This window comes from Saimiri boliviensis, chromosome 8, assembly GCF_048565385.1.
Source record: "Saimiri boliviensis isolate mSaiBol1 chromosome 8, mSaiBol1.pri, whole genome shotgun sequence".
NCBI lineage: Eukaryota > Metazoa > Chordata > Mammalia > Primates > Cebidae > Saimiri > Saimiri boliviensis.
The window spans coordinates 125,050,414-125,071,328 of NC_133456.1; the positions used below are offsets into that span (position 1 = coordinate 125,050,414).

Below are 20,915 nucleotides of genomic sequence, written 5' to 3' on the forward strand. Positions count from 1 at the left end.
CTGCATTTCTAACAGGCTTCCTTCCAGTGATGCGGCTGCTATTGCTGCCTATTGGGACACCTTTTGGGTAGCCGGGTCCCGTGTGAGCCTCTTCCAAGTTAATACAGAACTATGGAGTGGTGGGAGGAATGGAGGAGAGATGAGACCAGATACATCCTGGACTCATCACTCCACCTCTCTGAGCTTTGGATTCCCATTTACAAAGCGGAATGAATAATTGCAAAGCTTACTTACCTTTCACAGAGCTGCTGTGAAAACAGCTCCTGTTTCAACAAATAGCAGTGTGATGCCATCACCATAGACAATCCCCATACTCTTTCTCTTCTAAAATGATAGGATCGGCTCCTAGAACCTTTCCTGCATGTATGTGATAATGCCATGTTCTCCTCTGAATCATCTCTCAATGTTTCTTTGGAACATTGTTGGGGGAAAAGTCAGTTCTCATCATCCTCCATGCTTCTTGGGGCTAAGTTCTACTCAGTGTGACAGTCCCTTCATCTAGGTGTCTCAATCCCCAAGTTGAAATTCTCTGCTTAAGATCCCTTAGTGGATATAGTTGAGGGAAATAGAGTTAATTATTGGCAAAACTTTTTTAATGCAACACCGACAGTTATAATTACCATTGGGAAGCACAAACATTTAGGGAATGCCGATTTGATTTGCATAAAAATACACTGCAATTCAGCCCAAGTGGCAATTAATAAGTTATCAGGGAAAAAAGGAGACACAGCAATAAATCCTTTTTGTGTTTTAAGTTAAATGTTTCGGTCCTGAATGTGGGAAGTACCACACAGAGAGTTAGTTTGTTAAACTTAGTAAGAAAAGCCTAGCTGAGCCTCAAACTAGGGATAAGAGTATAAAGTATTCATGTTGAAGTTCTCAAACAACGAAGCAGATATGGTGTTTGTGCATGGCCCTTAGTATTTTTCAGAAACTATCTGTGGATTAATCCTAATAGATTCCTTGGAAGTCATCATGTTATTCTGAAAACATCCATGAATGTAGGTAGAATGTAACTTTAGTAAAGTGATTCTCTGGCTTTGTCTCTATTTCTGACTCTTTTCTGTGAGTAGAGAGACCTAAAAACCCATGCATTAGGGAAAATGTTCTATTCTTGGTTAATCTTGGAAAATGCAAAAAGGCTTAAGTATCCAGAGAAAAGCAGGAAGTGGAGGAAATATTGATGCATGGCGCCTGACTGTCCAAAGCAGCCCACTCCTCAGGGTGTTGCTGTGCTTCAGGAATACGTCCTCCTACAGTCAGAGGATGGTAGCAGAGAAAGACTTGTTGGTCTGTAATAGAAATTAAGCCAGGCCAGTTTTGTTGTAAAAAGGGCCCCTTTGACTTGACACTTCTGTTGTCTTTGTTTATTTTTCCTATTATTCTGGTCCCAGATGAAATAAAAAGTTTTGTAAGAATTACCAAGCAGCCAGTTGTAATGCCATACCCAATTCTTCCCATTACCTGATGTAGCCATGGGTACATGAATAAATACCACCAGGCTCAAGTCTATTCTCGACGAGAACAAAACTTACCAAGTTATGAGTGAATATCATAAACGAAACTTTACCAAATGAAATACAGAACATTTTACACACAATTTAGGATGTAAACATTTCCATTCCTAAGGCCAAATTCTGTATTCCTTATCGTGAAGGGTCCGATCTGAGATGACAATCTACTTCTGGAAAAGATCTTCTTAATCTTCTCTCCTTATCGGGATATTCTAAAAAAGAGAACTCTAAAAAATCTTGAAAGTTCCTGGATGGTGTCATGACACCAACTTCTTTAACTAGAGCAGTGCTAATATAATAAAAGCCATCAGGTGTGGGATCTTTTATGAAAATGTTTAATTCAACTGTTTCTTTGGAATGTAGTAGTCATAGTTTGGAATTTAAGTTACAGTTCAGTTCTATGTGGTTTTTAATGCTACTCAGTGTCTGAGAATACAAATGTCATTTAAAGTTAAGGCTTCGCTGTTCATTCTGAAACAACAATTTACAAGTGTCATATTGTCATAGAAAATAATAATTTCTGTAAAAAAAATCTGCACAAAATCTTACGATGGTACAAAACATGAAGCAATAATATACCAGTAAAATGAAAACATTTTACTACAGAAAGTTTTATAGATTTCCATAAAGAAAAAATATGCTATTTTACACCTTTAAAAATTACAAAACAATCTAAAACAATATAAACTGAACATTTTGTAACACTGCCTTTACAAATTAATAACTTTATAAACATATAATTTTTAAATATATTTATCAGTGCAAGATACTTTAAAGTCGCAGTATCGTTTTTCCTTGGCCGAGGACAACATTAAGTCTGTTGCCTTTATAAACAAAACCCAAGGCTTTCTTAGTGCTTTCCGTCTGGTAGGATTATATCAACTAAATGAATGCCACTGGGGACAAAAAACTATTCTTCTCTCATGGTGATCAATACTTTCCTGGAAACAAAAAGCATTCTCAATGCAATTTAACTAAGATAAATGGACGGTCCCATCTATGACGCAAATGTGACTCCCAACAAATGTATTTGAGTGAGACATCCAGCAATGTGGGAAGGGAGGAAGATCTAAAAAATCTCGTGTCCAACATGGCATGACAAAAATGCATCAGAAACAACCAAGGCTCCTTTGGGTTAATTCGCAGGTGGCTTGGTAAGATATCTGCCTCCCTGCGCTGTTGGAGGCTTAGGTCTTGCCAGCCCTAAGGCAGGCTTATTCTTTGCGAGCCTCTGGAAGTTTCTAGAAGCATTCATTCAAGTCTATTTTTTCAAGGTTGCTGTTACGAATTTTTTTTTTAAAACATTTGTTTTGACTTTACATGTTTTCCCCCCTCTTATCTTAAAATACTTGACCTCCGGGCATCAGGATTTATCGTTTGGTTCTTAAATTAACTGTTTTTCCTTCCACTTCCCTTGTCTGACTCAGTAGCAAAACAAGAAGGTTCTCTTGGGTCATTTTTGCATATTTGGATAGAAAAATCTCATGCTTTTGGATATTTGAAAGATTTTATCCGGTTCTTTCTTTGGGTCTCGCTTGAAAGCCAATTTGTGTTATTTCTTCCTCAACTTCTCACTAGTTCTACTAAATGTCAACATTTCGATCAGAGATCATTTTGAATAGAATTAGATAAGGAAAAAAGATACTGTCACTTTAACCAGTTAACAAGAAAACCAAAGTTAGACTTTGGAGGGCAAAGTTAGGAATTTCCCTTATTTATTTATTTTTAAACATAAAGTCTAGTAAAATCGTTTGCCATTCCCAGCAGGTTAAAGCTGCAAGTTTCTTTTCTGGACAATGGCAAATCCTCCAATTCGAAGAGAGAAAAAAAGACAGAGATAGGAGAGAGAAAGGGAAAAGAGTTTACATTTGAAAATACATTCCATATGAAAGAACAATAAGAGAGAATATTGCAGCTTTATACAAAAGGGTCAAGAGACATGAAATTGAACTACAGAAAAAGCAGAACAATTAAGCCACGTTGCCAAATCTTCAGAGCCCTTGCCTGCCCGGGGGCTGACGTCTCACACGAAAATAAACTTTCTTCTTAGTCAGTGGGCCACCAGGGTTTGATTAAAGAGTAGGGCTTTCACCAGCAAGAAACAGAGTGGGTCGTTAATGTAACACAATGAACCAGTACAAAGAAAAAGGCACTTGAGAGGACAGAGACTAGCCAGTGCCAAGGATTTGTGTTTTTGTGGTTGTGGTTGTCAGCGGTACACCCAGTGACCAGCCGTGTTCTGGGATGGCACCGTTTTCTGTACAGAGTTCACAAGCACGAGGTTTAGTACAACACTGGAAAAACAGCAAGAAAATCGGACAGTATTGCTTCGTAAACAGAGCTGACACACTATACTGGTACTGAGGCACAGTACTCTTAAAAAGAAAACAGCCTAATCCTTCTTTGCCTATGCACGACGCAGGCAATTACGCACGAGCACAACTTCAGGAGTCCACTGAAATGCGATAATTCTAGTATATTCTGGGCACTGGGTTACAGGTAGCATGTCCATCCAAAGGGCCACACGGAATATGCTTGGTGCCAGCATCTTGGATTTCACACCGTTTCCAAAAAGAATCCATAAAGGGGAAAGAGAGAGAGAGAGAGAGAGAGAGAGAGAGAGAGAGAGAGAGAGAGAGGCAGGAGGGGTCAAAATGAATGATTGCGACGATCATACTTGGTCTCAATACCAGCATCTGATTATTCAAATGAAACCAACAGGATAAAGGCTGACTGTACATGAGTCCGATGGTGAACACAGCTCCTCGTCCATGTCTGTTGGCCATACTCATTGAAGCTCCTGAGAAAAGCCTGGCTCAGCGGTCATCAACACACTTCCCAGCCTGTATAGTGAAAGATCAACAGCTCCCCAGCTCGCTCCCGTCCTTCCACTTTCATCCTCTGACTCATTTTTTCGTCTCTGTCCACCTTCATGCCTCCGAATAAGTACTCTGTGTATTCAGTTTGTCTTTTTTCAACTTCACACCATCCACAAGTTCAAAGTTATAGTTCTCCAGGGCAGACAAGTTTCTTTCTGACATCCCATTATGCCAACAGGCACAGTACAGCACAACCCCACAGATGGCCCCCAGGAGGACCCCCAGGGCGCTCATAGCTATGATAGTGATGAGAATGGGGTCTAAGGTCTTCAGCACACTGCCTGGCTTCCTGGAGATGTTCTTGTCGCCTTCTCCCTCACCTTCATATCCCGGTGTGCTCCCTATGGAAAAAAACAATATTGTCTCTGGTCACCGCCAACAGACCAGATGAAAGCAGACAGAAAAATAGAAACGAAACAGGAGCAGATCACACACCCCAGTTTTGCCTGCCACATCTGACTCACTGGGAATGGAAGTGTGGGAGGTGAGGGTGGTAGGGAGTGGGCGATGGGGCTTCTGACAGACTGCTTAGCACGTGGAGACAATCCACTCTGAATTAACTGGGAGGTTCCGTGCTCATCTAATTCAGATTTCATGCAACCCCATCTGTGCCAGATTGTAATCTGTGTTTACAGTCCTTGGCTAGATATGTGGTCATTAAGCTTTGCAAAATGCTTAGTCACACATTAGTCTAGCAAGGGGATTTTACCATTCCCAGCGCATGTACCTAACCCCAAAATGGGCACCAGAAGAACCCTCATGGCTGCCCTTCTACGCAGTGCTGTTTCCAGGATCTGGCATGAATTATGCACGTGTTTGCCCTCCCATATGGAAAATCTTTAAGTGAAACAAATTTTGCCCAAAGTCTACAGTGGTTTCAGTGAAGAAGGAGTGATCCTTTAGAACAAGAGAATGCTTGCTGCTGCCATGTAAAACAGGGTGTGGCTCAAATCGAGAAACCGTGTCTGTCACGCCGAACAGAAGACATTTGATAATCATCAGCATCTTTGCAGCCCTGGCAGTTTATCTGGAGACAGTTGCACTGCTCTGCAGCTCAGCCACTGGGGACTTGTTTTCTTTAGAGTGGAACAGGAGAAATTATTAACTTGGGAGCTTTGAGCCTAATTACCTGGTACTAGAAACGGGATGAAAAAATGTGAATGCACAATATGCCTGGTGTTTACTTAATGGTGTTCTGATCAACAAAGATTCCAATCAAAGAAAACTAAAAACTTAAGATGCAAGTCCCTAGCCAAGGGAAAACAAGCCTTGGAGCATATTAATATTCTCTTCCTTGATGAACTATTGCTTTGAAACAACCTCTATCAAAGTTTACATCTCTAAGTGGACTTGGTAATGTGTTCCTCTTACTAACAGCATGGTGCCGTATTTATTTGTCTCTATGAAGTCCATGACTGGCCATAGAGTAGGATCCCATTTGTAATGCAACAGATGCTGATGTGCATTGCTGATCAGGGCGCAGCACCACCCACAGCAGCTGTGAGTGATGCTGGAGCAAGTGTCTAACAGCCCACAATGCTGGCTGGGAGATGTGCAAACTTCTGGGAATAGAATAATACCAGGCAAGGCCTAACTCTGATGAGCTATGAGCTATGCTACTTAATAAGCTATGCTACTTAAGTTTCGGTCTCAATATTTGTAAAATGGGGATAAATACACCCCCTGGAGCTGCTGTGAGGGTTAAATAAGGTAAGGCATTTAGGACGGGTATGGTGGGTCACGCCTGTAATCCCAGCACTTTGGGAGGTCGAGGCCGGGGAATCACTTGAGCTAAGGAGTTTGAGATCAGCCTGGGAAATATGGTGAAACTCCATCTCACAAAAGACACAAAAGTAAGAGGGGCATGGTGGTGTGGGCCTGTGGTCTGCTCAGAAGGTTGAGGCAGGAAAATCGCTTAAACCTGGCAGGTAGAGGCTGCCGTGAGCCGAGATCGCGCCACTGAACCCCAAGCCTGGGTGATAGAGACAGACTCTGTCTCAAGAAAAAAGAAAAGAAAGTGATAAAGTATGTAAAGTGCTCAGAACATACTAACTCTGCAATAAATCCTTCTTATCATCATCATTGTCATCACAAAAGCAAGCTTTCATTAGAGAAAGATGGGAAAAGATGAATCAGACACAATGGATTGTCTCAGAAATTGGGATCTGGTCTCTTAAAAATCCTGTCTGCATATCGACGAGACACAAGAATTTGGGTTGGTTTCAAATAATGGTGTATGGAAACAGTCTTCACTAGTTTTCTGTCTTTGTGGTAATAAACTGAGTGTGTTTGAGCTGATTATTCTTTAAATCCTACCTCTAGGCTGGGCGGGGAAGGGCCAGGTGAGCTCACTTCCCAGGGCTCAACCATGTGAACAAGCAGGACCCATCACTGAGGCTCCCCAAGTCTTACGGGCAGCTCGGGAGTGGGTACTCTGTGACCATCATCCAATCCACAGCACCAACCCAGGGCCATGGGCGTAGATGTTTTTTATTTGAACTTTTTCACGTACCAGTGTATTAGAGTTCCACAAAGTTTCTTCATCAACACAATGAAAGCCACAGTAAAAAAATTGTTAAATTGGTCAGCAAGACAAATTTACCTGTTTCATCAATTTTAATTTCTGTGTTCTTTTTATCCAGGTCTGCTGGTTCTGACAAGTCAAACAAAATTGAAAGAGATATTTGAACTGCCACCAAAATATAATGCATCAAACTACACAAACCTTTAGGCATATGCATGCACACATACACACACACACACACACACATGCATACACACACACACACACGCGTGCGCACACACACACACATACATCTCTACTAGGCTCCTTTTGGTTTTTTCGTTCAATCTAAACCCACCAAATAGATCAATAAGGAGGCAATGTTAAATGACCAGGAAATTGGTGACATGAGGTCACAACACTGCCCTCACCGTGCCATATCGAAATCCAGGTAGCAATGCTGCCAGCAGACCCTGTTGTTTTAGAAGACAAAGGTGGGCTGGATGTGCTGGCTTGTGCCTGTAATCCCAGGGCTTTGGGAGGCCAAGGCAGGAGAACCGCTTGAGGCCAGTAGTTTAAGACCAGCCTGGACAACATAGTGAGACCCCTGTCTCTACAAAAATTAAAAAATTATCCTCCCAGCTGCTTAGGAGGCTGAGGCAGAAGGAGAGCTTGAGTCCAGGAGACAGCGTTTACAGTAGCCATGATGGTGCCCTGCACTCCACCCTGGGTGATGGGAGTCAGACCCTGTCTCGAAAAAGCAACAATGACAACGAAATTTTTTTAAAAAGAGGAGAAGGGTGAAGGACATGGTTTTGGCATCTGAAATGTGGAAAATAATCTGGTGAATATAGGTTCTACTGAAGCACCTTTGTACCCAGGGCAACCATCCTGCAGTTTGCAAATAATGGCTTCCTAAATTTGGTGTGCATTAGTTCAGAGGCAAGAGACTATGTCCTGTGTATCACGAAAGCAGATGAATACGTAAAATATCTATCCAAGACGTAGAGTTCCAGTATCCCCATGGAACTAAGTACAGAGCGGGAATTTTTTGAGTGCTTTGTTCGCTGCCATATTCTAGCATTTACAGCCAGTGTCTAGCACATCCTAGGTGCTTTAATAGGTATTTGTTGTATGCGTGAATGAATGAAAGATGAATAAATAGTTGATAATCTCATAGCATCCGCACTTAGATGTTCGAAGATGCATATCTGATGAATCATTACGCAATTGTCTTACATATACTGTTATTGGTAGCAACATGAACAAAATGGTTTAATAGAGCCTTAGCTGTGATCTTCCCACTGCAATGTCTGGCAGCAACTACAGGTAAATGGACAAATCATAAGAAAAGGAAAAGTCTCATATCCTTTCTTTTTTCTTTTTCTTTTCTTTTCTTTTTTTTCTTTTTTTTTTTTTTGAGATAGAGTCTTGGAGTGCAATGGCTTGATCTCAGGTCACTGCAACCTCCGCCTCCTGGGTTCAAGCAATTCTCCTGCCTCAGCCTCCCAAGTAGCTGGGATTACTACGGGTATGTGCCACCACGCCCAGTTAATTTTTGTATTTTTTAGTAGAGATGGGGTTTTACCATGTTGGCCAGGCTGGTCTTCAATTCCTGACCTCAAGTGATTCTCCCACCTTAACCTCCCAAATTGCTGGGGTGACAGGCATGAGCCACCATGCCTGGGTCAGTCACGTACTTTCAGTGGAGCACCTGCATGCTGCTTTCATATGGTGTGTGGTCAGTTAGAACTTGGTGAACTGAACTGAATTTCATTTCTTTGTTTTAGTCTGTGGTGTTTGCTCTCACATCCCAAAACATCACCATCACCACTCTCGCTTTGGAATGGAGAAGTGAAGATATCATAGACACCATGTTACCACATGAAATACACATTTTTACAGCAGTGTAGATATGATGTGGGTAATCTGTAAAGGTATTGCAACTGGACTATCGAGCCTTACCATTCTTGTGAAGATTTGCTAAGCAGTGCGGCACTGAGCGGATTCCCTTTAATAGTATAAAGAAGCAAGCCTTTATTCATTGCTCCCTTTTTTTTTTGCCCAATTTCTTCAAAGATTCTATTAAATTATTGCCACTTTAGGGATTATATATATATATATATATATATATATATATTCAATATATTACATAATAAAAGCTTTGTAAGTTGCTGAAATGACCAGATACCCCATTACAGCCAACAGGCCTCCTTTGTCTTGAATTTGCCCAACAGGCTTATCCCATTTTGTTATAATTAACATCCTATTATATAATGATGTATAACAAAAGTTTCAATGTAGCAAATGGAGCTTAAGACTAATTACCGTGCTATTACACTGCCATTAGTGGGGCTATCTATTTGTAATTATATATCAAGAACTAGGGAATATGAATTGGTTTTCTGTGTCTTACATCCACCTAGTACAAGACCCATAAAGACCAACTCTGAAATACTAGGCCAAGTCTCTGAATCTGATTTTGGTCTTTTAAGTCATTTCAGCTATTTTAAAAGTCAGAAATATCTACTGACTTGTAATAAAGCAAAAAATTATCACTTCCATGGTTCAGCAACAAAGTAGTCTTAATTAAACTCACTCTGATCAAAGTTTTCAGGGGCCTGCTGTTTTGTTTCTACACCCAGATATTTGGAATTATTCAGATGTCTGACTTTCCGCTGTTCATCAAACTGTTTTGATATGACATATATAGCTTGTAAGCTGGGTCTTCTTAGCAATAATCTTTGGATTCCGCATTGTTTATGGAGTTTTGTAGGTATCAAGCAGACATTATGAAGGACCTAGGGTAGGCGACGGGGCAGCCACAGGCAAATTGGGCTGATTTTATGCCCTGTTGCACCAGAATACGCCTTTCGTATGATGTGCCCAGAGCCCACACTGAAATTCTAGGTTGCAATAAGCAAGATGAAGACCATCACGCTGGCAAGAGTGCTGCCCTGGGCAAGCGCTCCATTGGTTTCTACAGCAGCTCATACTTACTTGCACAATCTTCTTGTGAAATGTGATTATTAATACTAATGTCATCCACAGCAATCCCACCAAAGTTTCCTTTTCCGATTTCGCCCTCGAAAATCACCTAACAAAACGAGATCATTTTCACAGTGCTGAAACGCTCATCTCACAAGGCAGGGTTTACAAATGCTTTTCCAGCTCCAGCAACGGCACATAAATTAAATTCATCAGATTCGGCGTAAGCACACACTTCACTCATCAATCCACGTTAGCTGCCGGTGAATGCATACACTGTCGCCTCACACTCGCTTTTTCTAATACAAACTTTAAATCGGGAGACAGCAGCAAACAAAAGAAACGATACATTGTGAAAGCCCAGAAACGGATGACAAAGAAGGAAACTGGTTCTATTCCTGCCACGTAGGAGACTGTGAAAGCTGCTACGAAGGTGGTCATCCTTGCAGGAGTATCTCAGGGCTGGGAAACACCGGAAATAATGTCGGAATAATTCCTGCCTCTCACTCGCATGACCTCCAACATATACATCGCAGCCACTGCCCACCCCAGCCTCAGGAAGAGGTCATACCTGGTAAAGTTTCAGAGACTTGTGGAGCAAGACACGCCCTTCCTTCCAGTGGTCACCTTGGTGTCCAATGGCCATCCAGACCAGCTGATCGTACTCCTCTGGCTTCTGGTAGTGCAGTTTGACCCTGAGTGTGCCGACGTGGGACCCAGACATGTGATACCAGAAGGTCATGCAGTGGGCGGAGTTCTGGGAATAAACCACAGGGCTCACCAGGCGAGCCACTTTGCCCTTCTGATTTTCGTCAGCTTGAGAATAGATGAAGTTGCCATCTCCTGCTGTGGCAAAGAACTGTATTAGGGAGAGTGGCAGGCTTATCACTCTTTCATCTCTCTTCTTACAAGTCTCACTAACCAAAAGCCTCCTGCGCTGAGCACCAAGAAGAGTGCAAACCTGGGGACCTTGTGGGTACCTAAGGCCCTGCTCTCAGCTTCTGCTAATGGACATTTGATTAGGGGAAGGTTGGGAAGTTGCACTAATTAGGATTCTACTTATGACGGAATGCATTGGCATATGGACACAGGCTACGGCTCAAGCTGGCATTTGCACCACCACAAGCAAACTGAAAGTACAGTCTGTGCATAGCCTGGACTGGAAATGCCAAATGCCCGGCTCTCCAGGAAGAAACCCTGTTTATTTATTTATTACGTTTGGACACTCGTGTTGCCCAGGGTGGGGTGCAGTGGCACAATCATAGCTCACTGTAGTCTCAAAATCCTTGGTTCAAGTGATCATCCTGCCTCACCCTTCAAAGCAGCTATTACTACAGCCCCATGCCACCATGCTCAGCTAAATTATATATATATATATATATATATATATTTGTAGAGACAGAGTCTTGCTATGTTGCCTAGGCTAGTCTCGAACTCTTAGCCTCAAGCAGTCCTCCCACCTTGCCCTCCCAAAATGTTGGGATTACAGGCATGAAGCACCACGCTGGGCCTAAGAAATCCTGTTTTTATGTAACTTTAAGATCGCACAGCACCATCCATGTGAACGCAGGCATTAAACAAAATCACGGAGGTGTATTTTTACTTAGCCTCTGAGCAGCAGGACTTCTGATTAATGAAACTTCTGTCACTCTGACTGCTTGATAATCACAAACCTGTAGTTTTTCCTAATAATGTAGTGATCTTTTTTTTTAAAAATGTTTCGTGTTCAGATTATTTTTCCTGTAGTTGGTTTTCATGGTTTTTGAATTCTTTAAGCACAACGGAGAGCTTGAATCTCTACTGTGAGCCCGCTTCTATTTGATGTGGGCTTCTGGCTCAAGGAGAGGCAAGGTTGCCTTGTTGAGGTTCATTAGAATGAGCTATTTTGGCAGAGTAGACACTTGTCGAACTGCGAGGACTTTCTCTTGGCTTCACTTTTAATGACCCCCACTGGGAACATCTCCTCCTGCCACCACCTGGTCTAAACACGCAACTCATGTTTCACTGTTGGCTCTGCAAATAGAAATCATCGCCTCTAACGCCTCACCTGATTAAGTGTGAATCTGCTGCTCGGGCCTCAGTGGGCAGCAGGAGGCTGTGTTTGTTGCCCAGGAGGCTTGTGTGTTTGCAAGGTGCCTTCTCACTGTGCACATGTGGGCACATACTCCTGTCTGCTCGCCTGTGCCAGCTGTGTCCAGGTGGATGCGGATGTGTTTGCGGGCAGCTTCCTTTCCTTATCTGGCTGCTTACCTGAGAGCCCACCCTTCTTAAAAGCAGTGGGTGGAATCATAAAGGAAGGGTGTCACAAGTGGCCTCTCTAGCAGTAGGTTTGATACTGCAGGAGGAACGTCCCTCTCGCTCTCCGACCTTGCAGGGTGTCCCCTCTGTGACTGAGCTGATTCATTCATACTTAGGGTTTGTTTTGCCCACCAATTTACCAAGATGTGATCACCTGCCTGTGGGATGGTGTCATTTCACCATGAGGAATTCACCAACACAGGGAAAAAAAAAAAAAAAAAAAAAAAAGCAAACACCCATCATGCCTCTGTCCCCGCTGTCTGACGGAAAAAAGATGGAAATTGGCTATGCAGCTGCCATGTCTTAACCCCACTTACTGAGCACATTGCTCGAGGTTTATTGAGGCAGCCAGAGAATGGGGGGTAGAAAAGGGAGAAGTGGACGTACGTAGAGGGGTGCTTTGCCACTGGACACCTTCACTCAACTGCACCGTGACCACTTTCCACCCACAACCAGACAGTGAGTTTCTCAAGCACAGGGACCCTCCACCTTTGTATCTGCATTTCCAGTGCCCAGTACCGCATCTGCCATGTAACGGGGCTTTTCAAATGACGCCTGTTCAGTGCACCTGGAGAGATACCAGATTTCAAGAATCCTCCGCCTCAGGAAGTTCTTATGGTCCCCACCCTTTCACACCGTGGTCTTTAAATGTGCTCCTGTGGCCAGACATAGTGGGTCACGCCTGTGATCCCAGCACTTTGGGAGGCCGAGGTGGGTAGATTACCTGAGGTCAGGAGTTCAAGACCAGCCTGGTCAACATGATAAAACCCTGTCTTTACCAAAAATACAAACATCAGCCGGGCGTGGTAGTGGGTACCTGCAGTAGCTCCTAAGTAGCTGTAGTCTTAAGTAGCCGGGACTGCAGCTACTGTAGTGGAGGAGGTGGAGGTGAGAGGTGGAGGTTGCAGTGAGCCAACATCACACCACTGCACTCTGGCCTAGGCAACAGAGTGAGACGTTGTCTTAAACAGACAAACAAACAAATAAATAAATAAAAGTAAATTGTGCTCATGTTGCTTCTCTGCTTAGAATTCTTCAGCGGCTGCTCGCTGCCTGCAGCCTATCCATACTTCTTCACAAAGAGAGAGCTGGCAGCCCCTCCAATGGACCTTTATCTGCCTGCATCCTGTTTTCCTTCTGGTCATGGCATCACCAATTTAAGGTGTGGTATAAAGAACCACCAGGGTCCTGCATAAAACACACACACACACACACACACGCAGTCACAATAAACACCCAACACACAAACTTCTGCTCTACTTATTCAAAATGGAAGGAATCCAATTTTATCAATTTCCTTGTCAATCTCATTAGGCAAGGAGGTAGATCCCAAGGTCATGCATACTCTGCTTCTATCTAACCGCTTCCTATACAAACACCTGGGCAAAACACGCCACACACGAGCCAGCCAACCAAGCCCAGCTCAGCCGGTGTCTGAAACAGAGCTGCTTTCCCTGACCCTCTTCCAACATCTTTTAACATGGTCCATCGTCACTGGCCTCTGCCCCTGGAAGCCCTCACTGAACTGCACTGTGGTTACTTCCCAAACATGATCTGACTGCAAATTCCTCAAACGAAAGGATCTCTTCCTTTACATATGTATTTCCAGGGCCCAAGATAGCATCTGCCCTGTAACAGAACTTCTCAAATGCCACTTAATTCAGTGAACCAGAGAGAAATGATATACTTTAGGAATCCTCTGAAAGGAGGTACCCAGTTCCATTCTTAGAGGCCAAATGCAGAAAGTCAAAAAAAAAAAAAAAAAATGGGATGCCTTTCAATATATTCAAAATTAAGCAGCAGGATATTTTACCCGGCTAGTGTTCATTTTCTTTTTAAACAACTCAATGTCTGGTTTGCAAAGTTTCACCAAATAACATTATAAAAAAAAGCACCATCTACTCTCTAATGTCAGTCTCTGCTCGGGAGCTTCGTGGAGGGCTCTTTTCATCTAGATCTTTTTCCCGTTAACAAGTAGTTCCTGCCTTTCAGATGTCGGGTTCACCCATCTCTCTGCACAAATGATTGTGTTTCTAGAGCTGCAGGGGCTCTTTCTAGTCGGAGCTGACCTGGCACCACCGCCAAGTAAATCTGGGTGGCTGGGAGAACAAAGGAGTCCAATCCTTCTGAAAGAATCGCACTTCTTGGCTGTGAATCGAAGACAAGCCCTCCTTCTCTGATACTCGAACACATAAAGCACTGATATTTTCCCTGTCAAGGGTTTTATCACAGTTCTGGGTCAGGAACTCTGTCTTCATTTTCTCAATTAGCACTTTACTTCTGCAAGCCTCTAGCTTTTGTCTCTGGCTAACATAGCTTTTAACCTCCTTTGAATGTCAGATCCTACTGAGCCATTTTGCTTCACTTTGCATCAATTTTTCCACCATTACTGCCTTCATTTTGGCTAATTGCATTTAGTTAATTTGATGCCATTTATATGTACAGTGCCATTTACAGTCAAAGTATTTGAAGTTTTCTAAAACTGCCTGTCTTAAGATTCAATTGAAAGTGTCTCAGAATTGAAGGAGTCCAATTTTATCCAATTTCCTTGTCATTCTCATTAGGCAAGGAGGTGGCTGTGGTGGAAGGAGGCCTATTCAACCTATTTAATGGTGATATTCACTGGGAGAAAAGTGAACCACAATATGCGAAAGGCCTGAAGTACCCTTGGCCCAGCCTTCCGTCCACTGACTCACTCACCCAAAGAGCCAAGGTGGGGAGAACTGAATGAGACTTCCTGGCATCAGCAAATGCCCCCCTGGGGTACCTTTTGGGAAGCCACTGCTTGAGCAAGCAGTCGTCTGTCAGCATTTCTGAGTGGCAAAGAAGTTCCTGGATTGAGTGCTTGTTGTGAGTGTGTATACAAGTCTGTGTGTGTGTGTGTGTGTGTGTGTGTGTGTGTTGGGCTAGACATTGCTGGTTCTTTATTTATTTTTATTTTTAATTTTTTTTTCTGTTTAGAGATAGGTTCTCATTCTGTCACCCAGGCTGGAGTGCAATGGTGCAATCATAGGTTACTGCAGCCTTGAACTCCTAAGCTCAAAGGATCCTACAACAGACTCTGGGACAACAGGCACGTGCCCTTATGCCTGGCTGAGTTTTAAAATTTTTTTATTTTGAAGAGTCAGTGTCTTGCTATGTTGCCCAGGCTGGTCTCTAACTCCTGGCCTCAACTGATTCTCCTGCTCTGGCCTCCTAAAGTGATGGGATTACAGATGTGAGCCACCACATCTGTCCTGCTGGTCCTTGATACTGTACCTCAAGCTGGGCAATAAAATGACTAGGTAGGTAGCAGGATGGGGACAGATAAGAGGGTTCACTGGAGAAGCTGCCCGCTCTTTTGGCCCCCCAACCCATTCCTCCCCCACCAGTTAATCTTAGGAAGAAAGTAAGGCAGGAGATGGTGGAAGAGTTGTGAGCTAGGACGTGGTGAGCTTTCTACCTGCTCACAGGAAATACACCAGACCTTAAGTCTTTCCCCAGCGAGTAAGAATCCCATGCCACCTTGCCCTACCTCCCCTTCAAGGGTCTGGAGAGAGCAAGCATTGGGAATCGTTTCTTTAGTTGTAAAATCAGTGAGATGACATAATATATGCTTGGACTTGTTTGACAATAATTCAGAGTCAGGGATGACAGACAAGTTTCCTATGATCTGATAATTGTTGAAGCAGGGTCATGCACATAGAGAATTCATTCTACTATTTCTTTTCCACTTGTGAATATGTTTGAAATTGCCCAAAATGAGAAGTTCAGAAAACATATAAGATAATGCTAATGCATACATCTTTGCCCAATTTGCCATTTTTCAAGGAGGCCAATCAGTGGCCAACTTCAAGGGACATTCCTGTGATTTGCCCTCTGCTTTCTCTCTACTAGGGAAAGAGACATTGTTAATTCCAGAAAATAAGAGCACGTGTGAATGCTCGTAGTGTTTCCTACCCCCTCTAGACTCACAGGCCTTGCGAATTCGGAAACCCTCCCAGTAACCTCGTCTCTGAATCAGAGAGAATCTGCAAAGCGAGGCAGCTGGAGCGAACTCTGTTACCTGTGTGATCCTGAATGGGTCCTGTCTTGCTGGTCAACACGCTCCACTTGAGCTGCACACGATTGTCATGTTCCCAGTGGCAGAAGGTCTTGTGAGAGCCCCAGCCAAACTCACAGTTAAAACCATATGCTGGAAACTCTTCAGTGGGTGGGTAGAAAAAATAAGAGACAAACAGGGAAAGACAAATTTGATCATTTAGGATCACAAAGGCCCTTCATTCATTCATGGAAAGCACGATTTATACAGCTTCATGTCTGAAAATGCTGGGAAAGCCACAAACGCCAGTATCACCAAGAAACCAAAAGATGCATGGAGATGTCAAAATCTCTGCAAAATCACATTTAGTAATTTCTTTAAAAATCCAGCTTTAAAAGGATTACAAATTGGGTTTACATAAACTTGGGTTTACATAAAATTTCCAGGAAGGCTATTTTCTAAAGCATGTATTACATTTGCAGCCCTCACCCAAGTTCCCCAGTATTTAATATGAAAGCCATTCTGTTCTTGAGGATGAATTGTATAAGTTGATACCCACCAATGAAAAGAATCTTAATTAGAGATTGACCCCCGAAGCCTCAAAGGTGGAAAGTGACTTGGCGAAACGCCTCACCCGGAAGGTTTTCTCTATTTCCACCTCACCAGTTCACCCTTCGGGTTTTTCATGTCAGGGTTAGAATATCATAAGCATTTTCTTAAGATTGTTTTTTTTTTTTCCCTTCCATGCTTTCTCTCAGGTCGACTAATTTAAGTATAAATTTCTGCTTTTTTTATTTCTAAATTTACATATAGATTGTCCACCCGGCTTAAAACCTCAGTGCAAGGTCATCTAAATCCAAAACACACTTCATCAGCTACCGGTTTTAATTTTTTTTTTTTGTGTGTGTTCAAAAGGCTTCCTTAGGAATCTGAAAAGAGAGCATGAATGAATTACAGGAATGATTTACCTTGTGTATGCCCTAAAGGTGCTGTCGGACTATGGTGATTTTAAAACCCACAGCCTTATTTTTCACGCAGCCTCTTTTTGAAAAGGAGCTTAACTTTTTAAGTATGGGAAAAATGAAATCCTTGCTACTTATCCTAAGTACAAATATTGTTTTGGTAAACATAAGCTAACAACAAAAAAAAAATTCTAAAGATTAAATTCTCAGGATTTGGCCCCTCCTTTCGTCCTTCCAAAGAAGAATGAAGCCCAAAGACATCGCCGTTTTCTCCAGTGAAGAAGGGGGCTTTAGGCAGTCCACGAGATGGCAGCATTGAAACAAACAGGAAGGCGTCTGGGGCGTCTGGCCCATTGAACTTAAAAAGAAGCCTCCAAAGAATCCCAGTGAACAATAAGGGAAGTCTGGATGCCTGCATTAGGGTCAGGCCAAGACCTTATCTCATTTTGAGTTTTTCTTTAACTCGCTCATATTGAATACAAAGTATCTTGCTTTCTGCTCTGAGCCTGGTCTCCACGGCCCCTTCCCCAATGGCAGGAGGAATTTTAATGGGAAGATTTATTGAATAGATAAGAATGATTTACTTTGCACTTTTAGTTTCTAAGGAACCCTTCGCAGGGGCTAATGTCAAATTTTGGAAGGGACCCGCCGTAAGAACCGTTAAAATGAAGCAGGTTGGATTCTCCCAATGATAATGTGACCTCCCAAAGGGTAGAGAGGGCCAGCTTGGGAAAGTAAACTTGTAAGCTATGTGATGTGTATAATGTGAGTACTTTTGTTTAGTGCAAAAAGGCTATATTTCACAGCTATAGTGTCATCGGAGAGATATATTTCATGTCTAGTCTATCATAACCATGAAATGGGACTTCTTAAGGCATGAGAAACCCTCTCCAGAATCTACCACACTTTCCTAAAGCAAGATTGAATTATGTAGATGAAGTACAGTCAACTGAACAGTGATGGTGTCGTTGAGCAACCTTGAATGCCAATGCCCAGGACCCTGAAATGTATTGTTGCATAATCTCATGTGAGAAAATGTTAATATTGGAACATATAAATGCATGTGTGGTTTTGATTTTTCCCCCTAAATGTACTTTACAAAACATGCACACGATGGATAGTGAAAGCCACCCCAGCACACACAGTTCTGCCTATGTTTACCTTGTTAATACATTAAATTTATTGTCTACAGAACAGAAAATGACATCATCCATTATTGTGGCTATTAATATTCTGATGATGTCATAAAATATAGGAACTTGGATACTTTTGAGATGACCAGGACATGGAACAGCTTTGCCTGAAAAAACGTTTCAGGCACTTGTCCTCGCTTCGGTGAATGACAGTCCGCCTTTACCTTCCAATGTCCTTCCCCTCCTGGACATTTAACAGGGCGAATTGCTCTAACTTTTTGTATTCTACTGCCCTTGCATCTTCTTGTCTTGATCATATAACTCATGGCAATTTGTTTATTTAAAGGATATATTTTTAAGTCAATGCCTTCTGTGGGGGAGGGTTATGGAGTGAGAGGTTCAGTGTGGAAACTTCAAGCCTGGCTGGAAAGACAAACACGAAAACTACCCACTGAAGTTTACAGAAAGCAAAAAGTAGGAGAGAAGAACAGAAGAAAGGAGAAAGGAAGAGAGAAAAGAAGAGAAAAAAGCAAATGAACGAATGAAACAAACGTTTACATTTTCAAAATAGTACCCAAGCCCTGGAGGAGCACACACCTCTCATTAAACTCAATGAAGGTAATCCAGCGAAATCCCTTCTTGACTCTTAAAAATAGCAGGAAACAATATTCTGAACTTAAAACAAATTTATAGCCTCTGAGAGCAAGTACCAGCTGTGTGCTTGCCGAACCCCTCTTGCCTGAAGTTGGATCATTAGCACCATATGTATGCACAAGGATTTAATTTTTAAATCTGGTATTCCAAAATTGTATAAAGCAGGTTAACTCACTTATGCATAGACTAGTCTTTCGGTCTAAACAAGCAGAGGTCCTGAGGCTCATGCAATGAGGCTCATGCAATTAGGAGTGATGAATATACTCCTAGCTGCTGCAGGAATGCTGGAGGAGTCTCAGAGGGTTAGAGTCCTTGCCAGAGAGAGCTGGATTAAAAATGTAAGGATCTCATCAATGGCTGGCTGAGCATTAACCAACTTTTATGTATCTGATTACATAAAAGTATATGAATATTATATGCCCACGGAGTTTATTATATTGATGAGAATCAGCAAGATGAAATTGTATGACTCTGCTTTGACTCTGTAATGGCAAAACGGAATTCTGATGAAGCTTTTGGGGTCTGAATTGACTGCTGCTTGTGATGATGCTTGAAGAATCTGAATCCTGCAGAACAGTGTGGATCAAAGTATCAGGTGACTCTGACCACTGGGTCAACTCTTCAGAGTGAGACCTGACCCCTGGCTTGAAGTATGCTCAAGTCCCCATGAAGAATTCTGGGCATTGACTTAGCCAGAGGTGACAATCAACAGAAATCCTTCCAGGAAGGTCAGACAGGGCATAACCCACAAACAAAGACTTGGAGTCCAGATTCATGACTCAGACAATGGAGAAACAGGAAAGCAAGTTAATTTGCAAAGGACTCTGCACTGACTGTGAAATTCAAACCGGACCAGACCACCCCTGATCAGTAAACCCGTGTGGTTTGAACTGAACTTGTTCAGATGGTGACAGCAAAGGGTCCTCCTACTGTTCATAATTGGCACACCTGCCCTCTGACCACAGTAGACTCTCTGACAGGACCCACTGGCCCCTCTGAGAAGCCATCCCTCGAGTGACCTTGAGGTCGTGCACAAACCGAATGTGTTCACAAAACCATTCCTGCTCTGACAATATTGACCTTCAACATTCAGGGAAGAGTACCTAGATCTGGAATCTGATAGAACTTTCCATTTCCTACACAGCTGTTGTTCACTTTTATTTTTTTTTAACGAGATCCCTACCTCCTTTCATAGTCGAGGAGAAGAGAGATGAGATGAAACAAATTAGTTGGCAACTTTATACTGGCTTTAATTACCTCTCTGGCAAGAGAGAACAAGCTGTAGCAACAGCTAACATGTTCGTGACATGATCAGAACTTCACTGATTCACCTCACCCCTCTTCCCCATCCCGGAAGGGTCACAGAGAACCAACAGGCAGTCACTATTCTTTATCCACAGAAAATCACCCCAAGGGCTGAGAACTTTCAGGAAAGGTACAAAGGAAAGGAGAGGCAGGGCTTTTCTCCTGAGGTCCCTTCAGCTACGGGAGGTGCCAGTGCAGTCTTTAAAAGCCACGTTTTATGACTTAAGATGTGTGTAGGACTACACCATTTTTCTGAATTTAGGCAGTGACTCCTGTTTCATCTCTTGGTTATGTAGAGGGTGTCTGGGCTGTGTGGTAGCAGGAATCTTGTCAACCTGAACATGCCACAGGGCAGCTGGGGGTTAAGTTGGACGGAAGAGAAGTTTGTTTTGCAGTTTAATCAGGTCAACAGTAAGCGTCCTTTAAGGAAGCATACTAATTAGGGCAGCCCTTTCTACTTTCTGCCTAGCTGGGTAGTGTCATACCGTTGAGGAAACACTGATATACACCACACGCCCCATTAATAAATGACTGCAGAAGCCAAGGCTGAGTGAGCTTCAATAGAGGAAATGGGAGAAAGCTGGAAAACTGACCTGCTCACCTTACTTTAATGATTAACTTTCAAGTATTTAAAACTTCTGATTGCTTACACTGACTG

At 42.7% G+C, this 20,915-nt stretch overlaps 1 protein-coding gene across 3 annotated transcripts in view; it reads right to left on the reverse strand.

The window, feature by feature from the left end:
• Positions 1 to 1,831: 1,831 nt before the first annotated feature.
• Positions 1,832 to 20,915, reverse strand: part of NRP1 (neuropilin 1) — a 158,735-nt gene continuing 139,651 nt past the window's right edge. For 2 of the 3 annotated variants that reach the window (XM_010349043.3, XM_010349044.3), the window contains 5 exons: positions 16,228 to 16,365; positions 10,456 to 10,727; positions 9,897 to 9,993; positions 6,996 to 7,046; positions 1,832 to 4,734 (listed from right to left, as the gene is read on the reverse strand). In XM_010349043.3, the coding sequence (XP_010347345.1) occupies positions 4,445 to 4,734; positions 6,996 to 7,046; positions 9,897 to 9,993; positions 10,456 to 10,727; positions 16,228 to 16,365 (848 nt within the window). In that variant the 3' untranslated portion in view covers positions 1,832 to 4,444. The remainder of the gene's footprint in view (positions 4,735 to 6,995; positions 7,047 to 9,896; positions 9,994 to 10,455; positions 10,728 to 16,227; positions 16,366 to 20,915) is intronic. The other variant, XM_074405253.1, reaches the window with a different exon arrangement.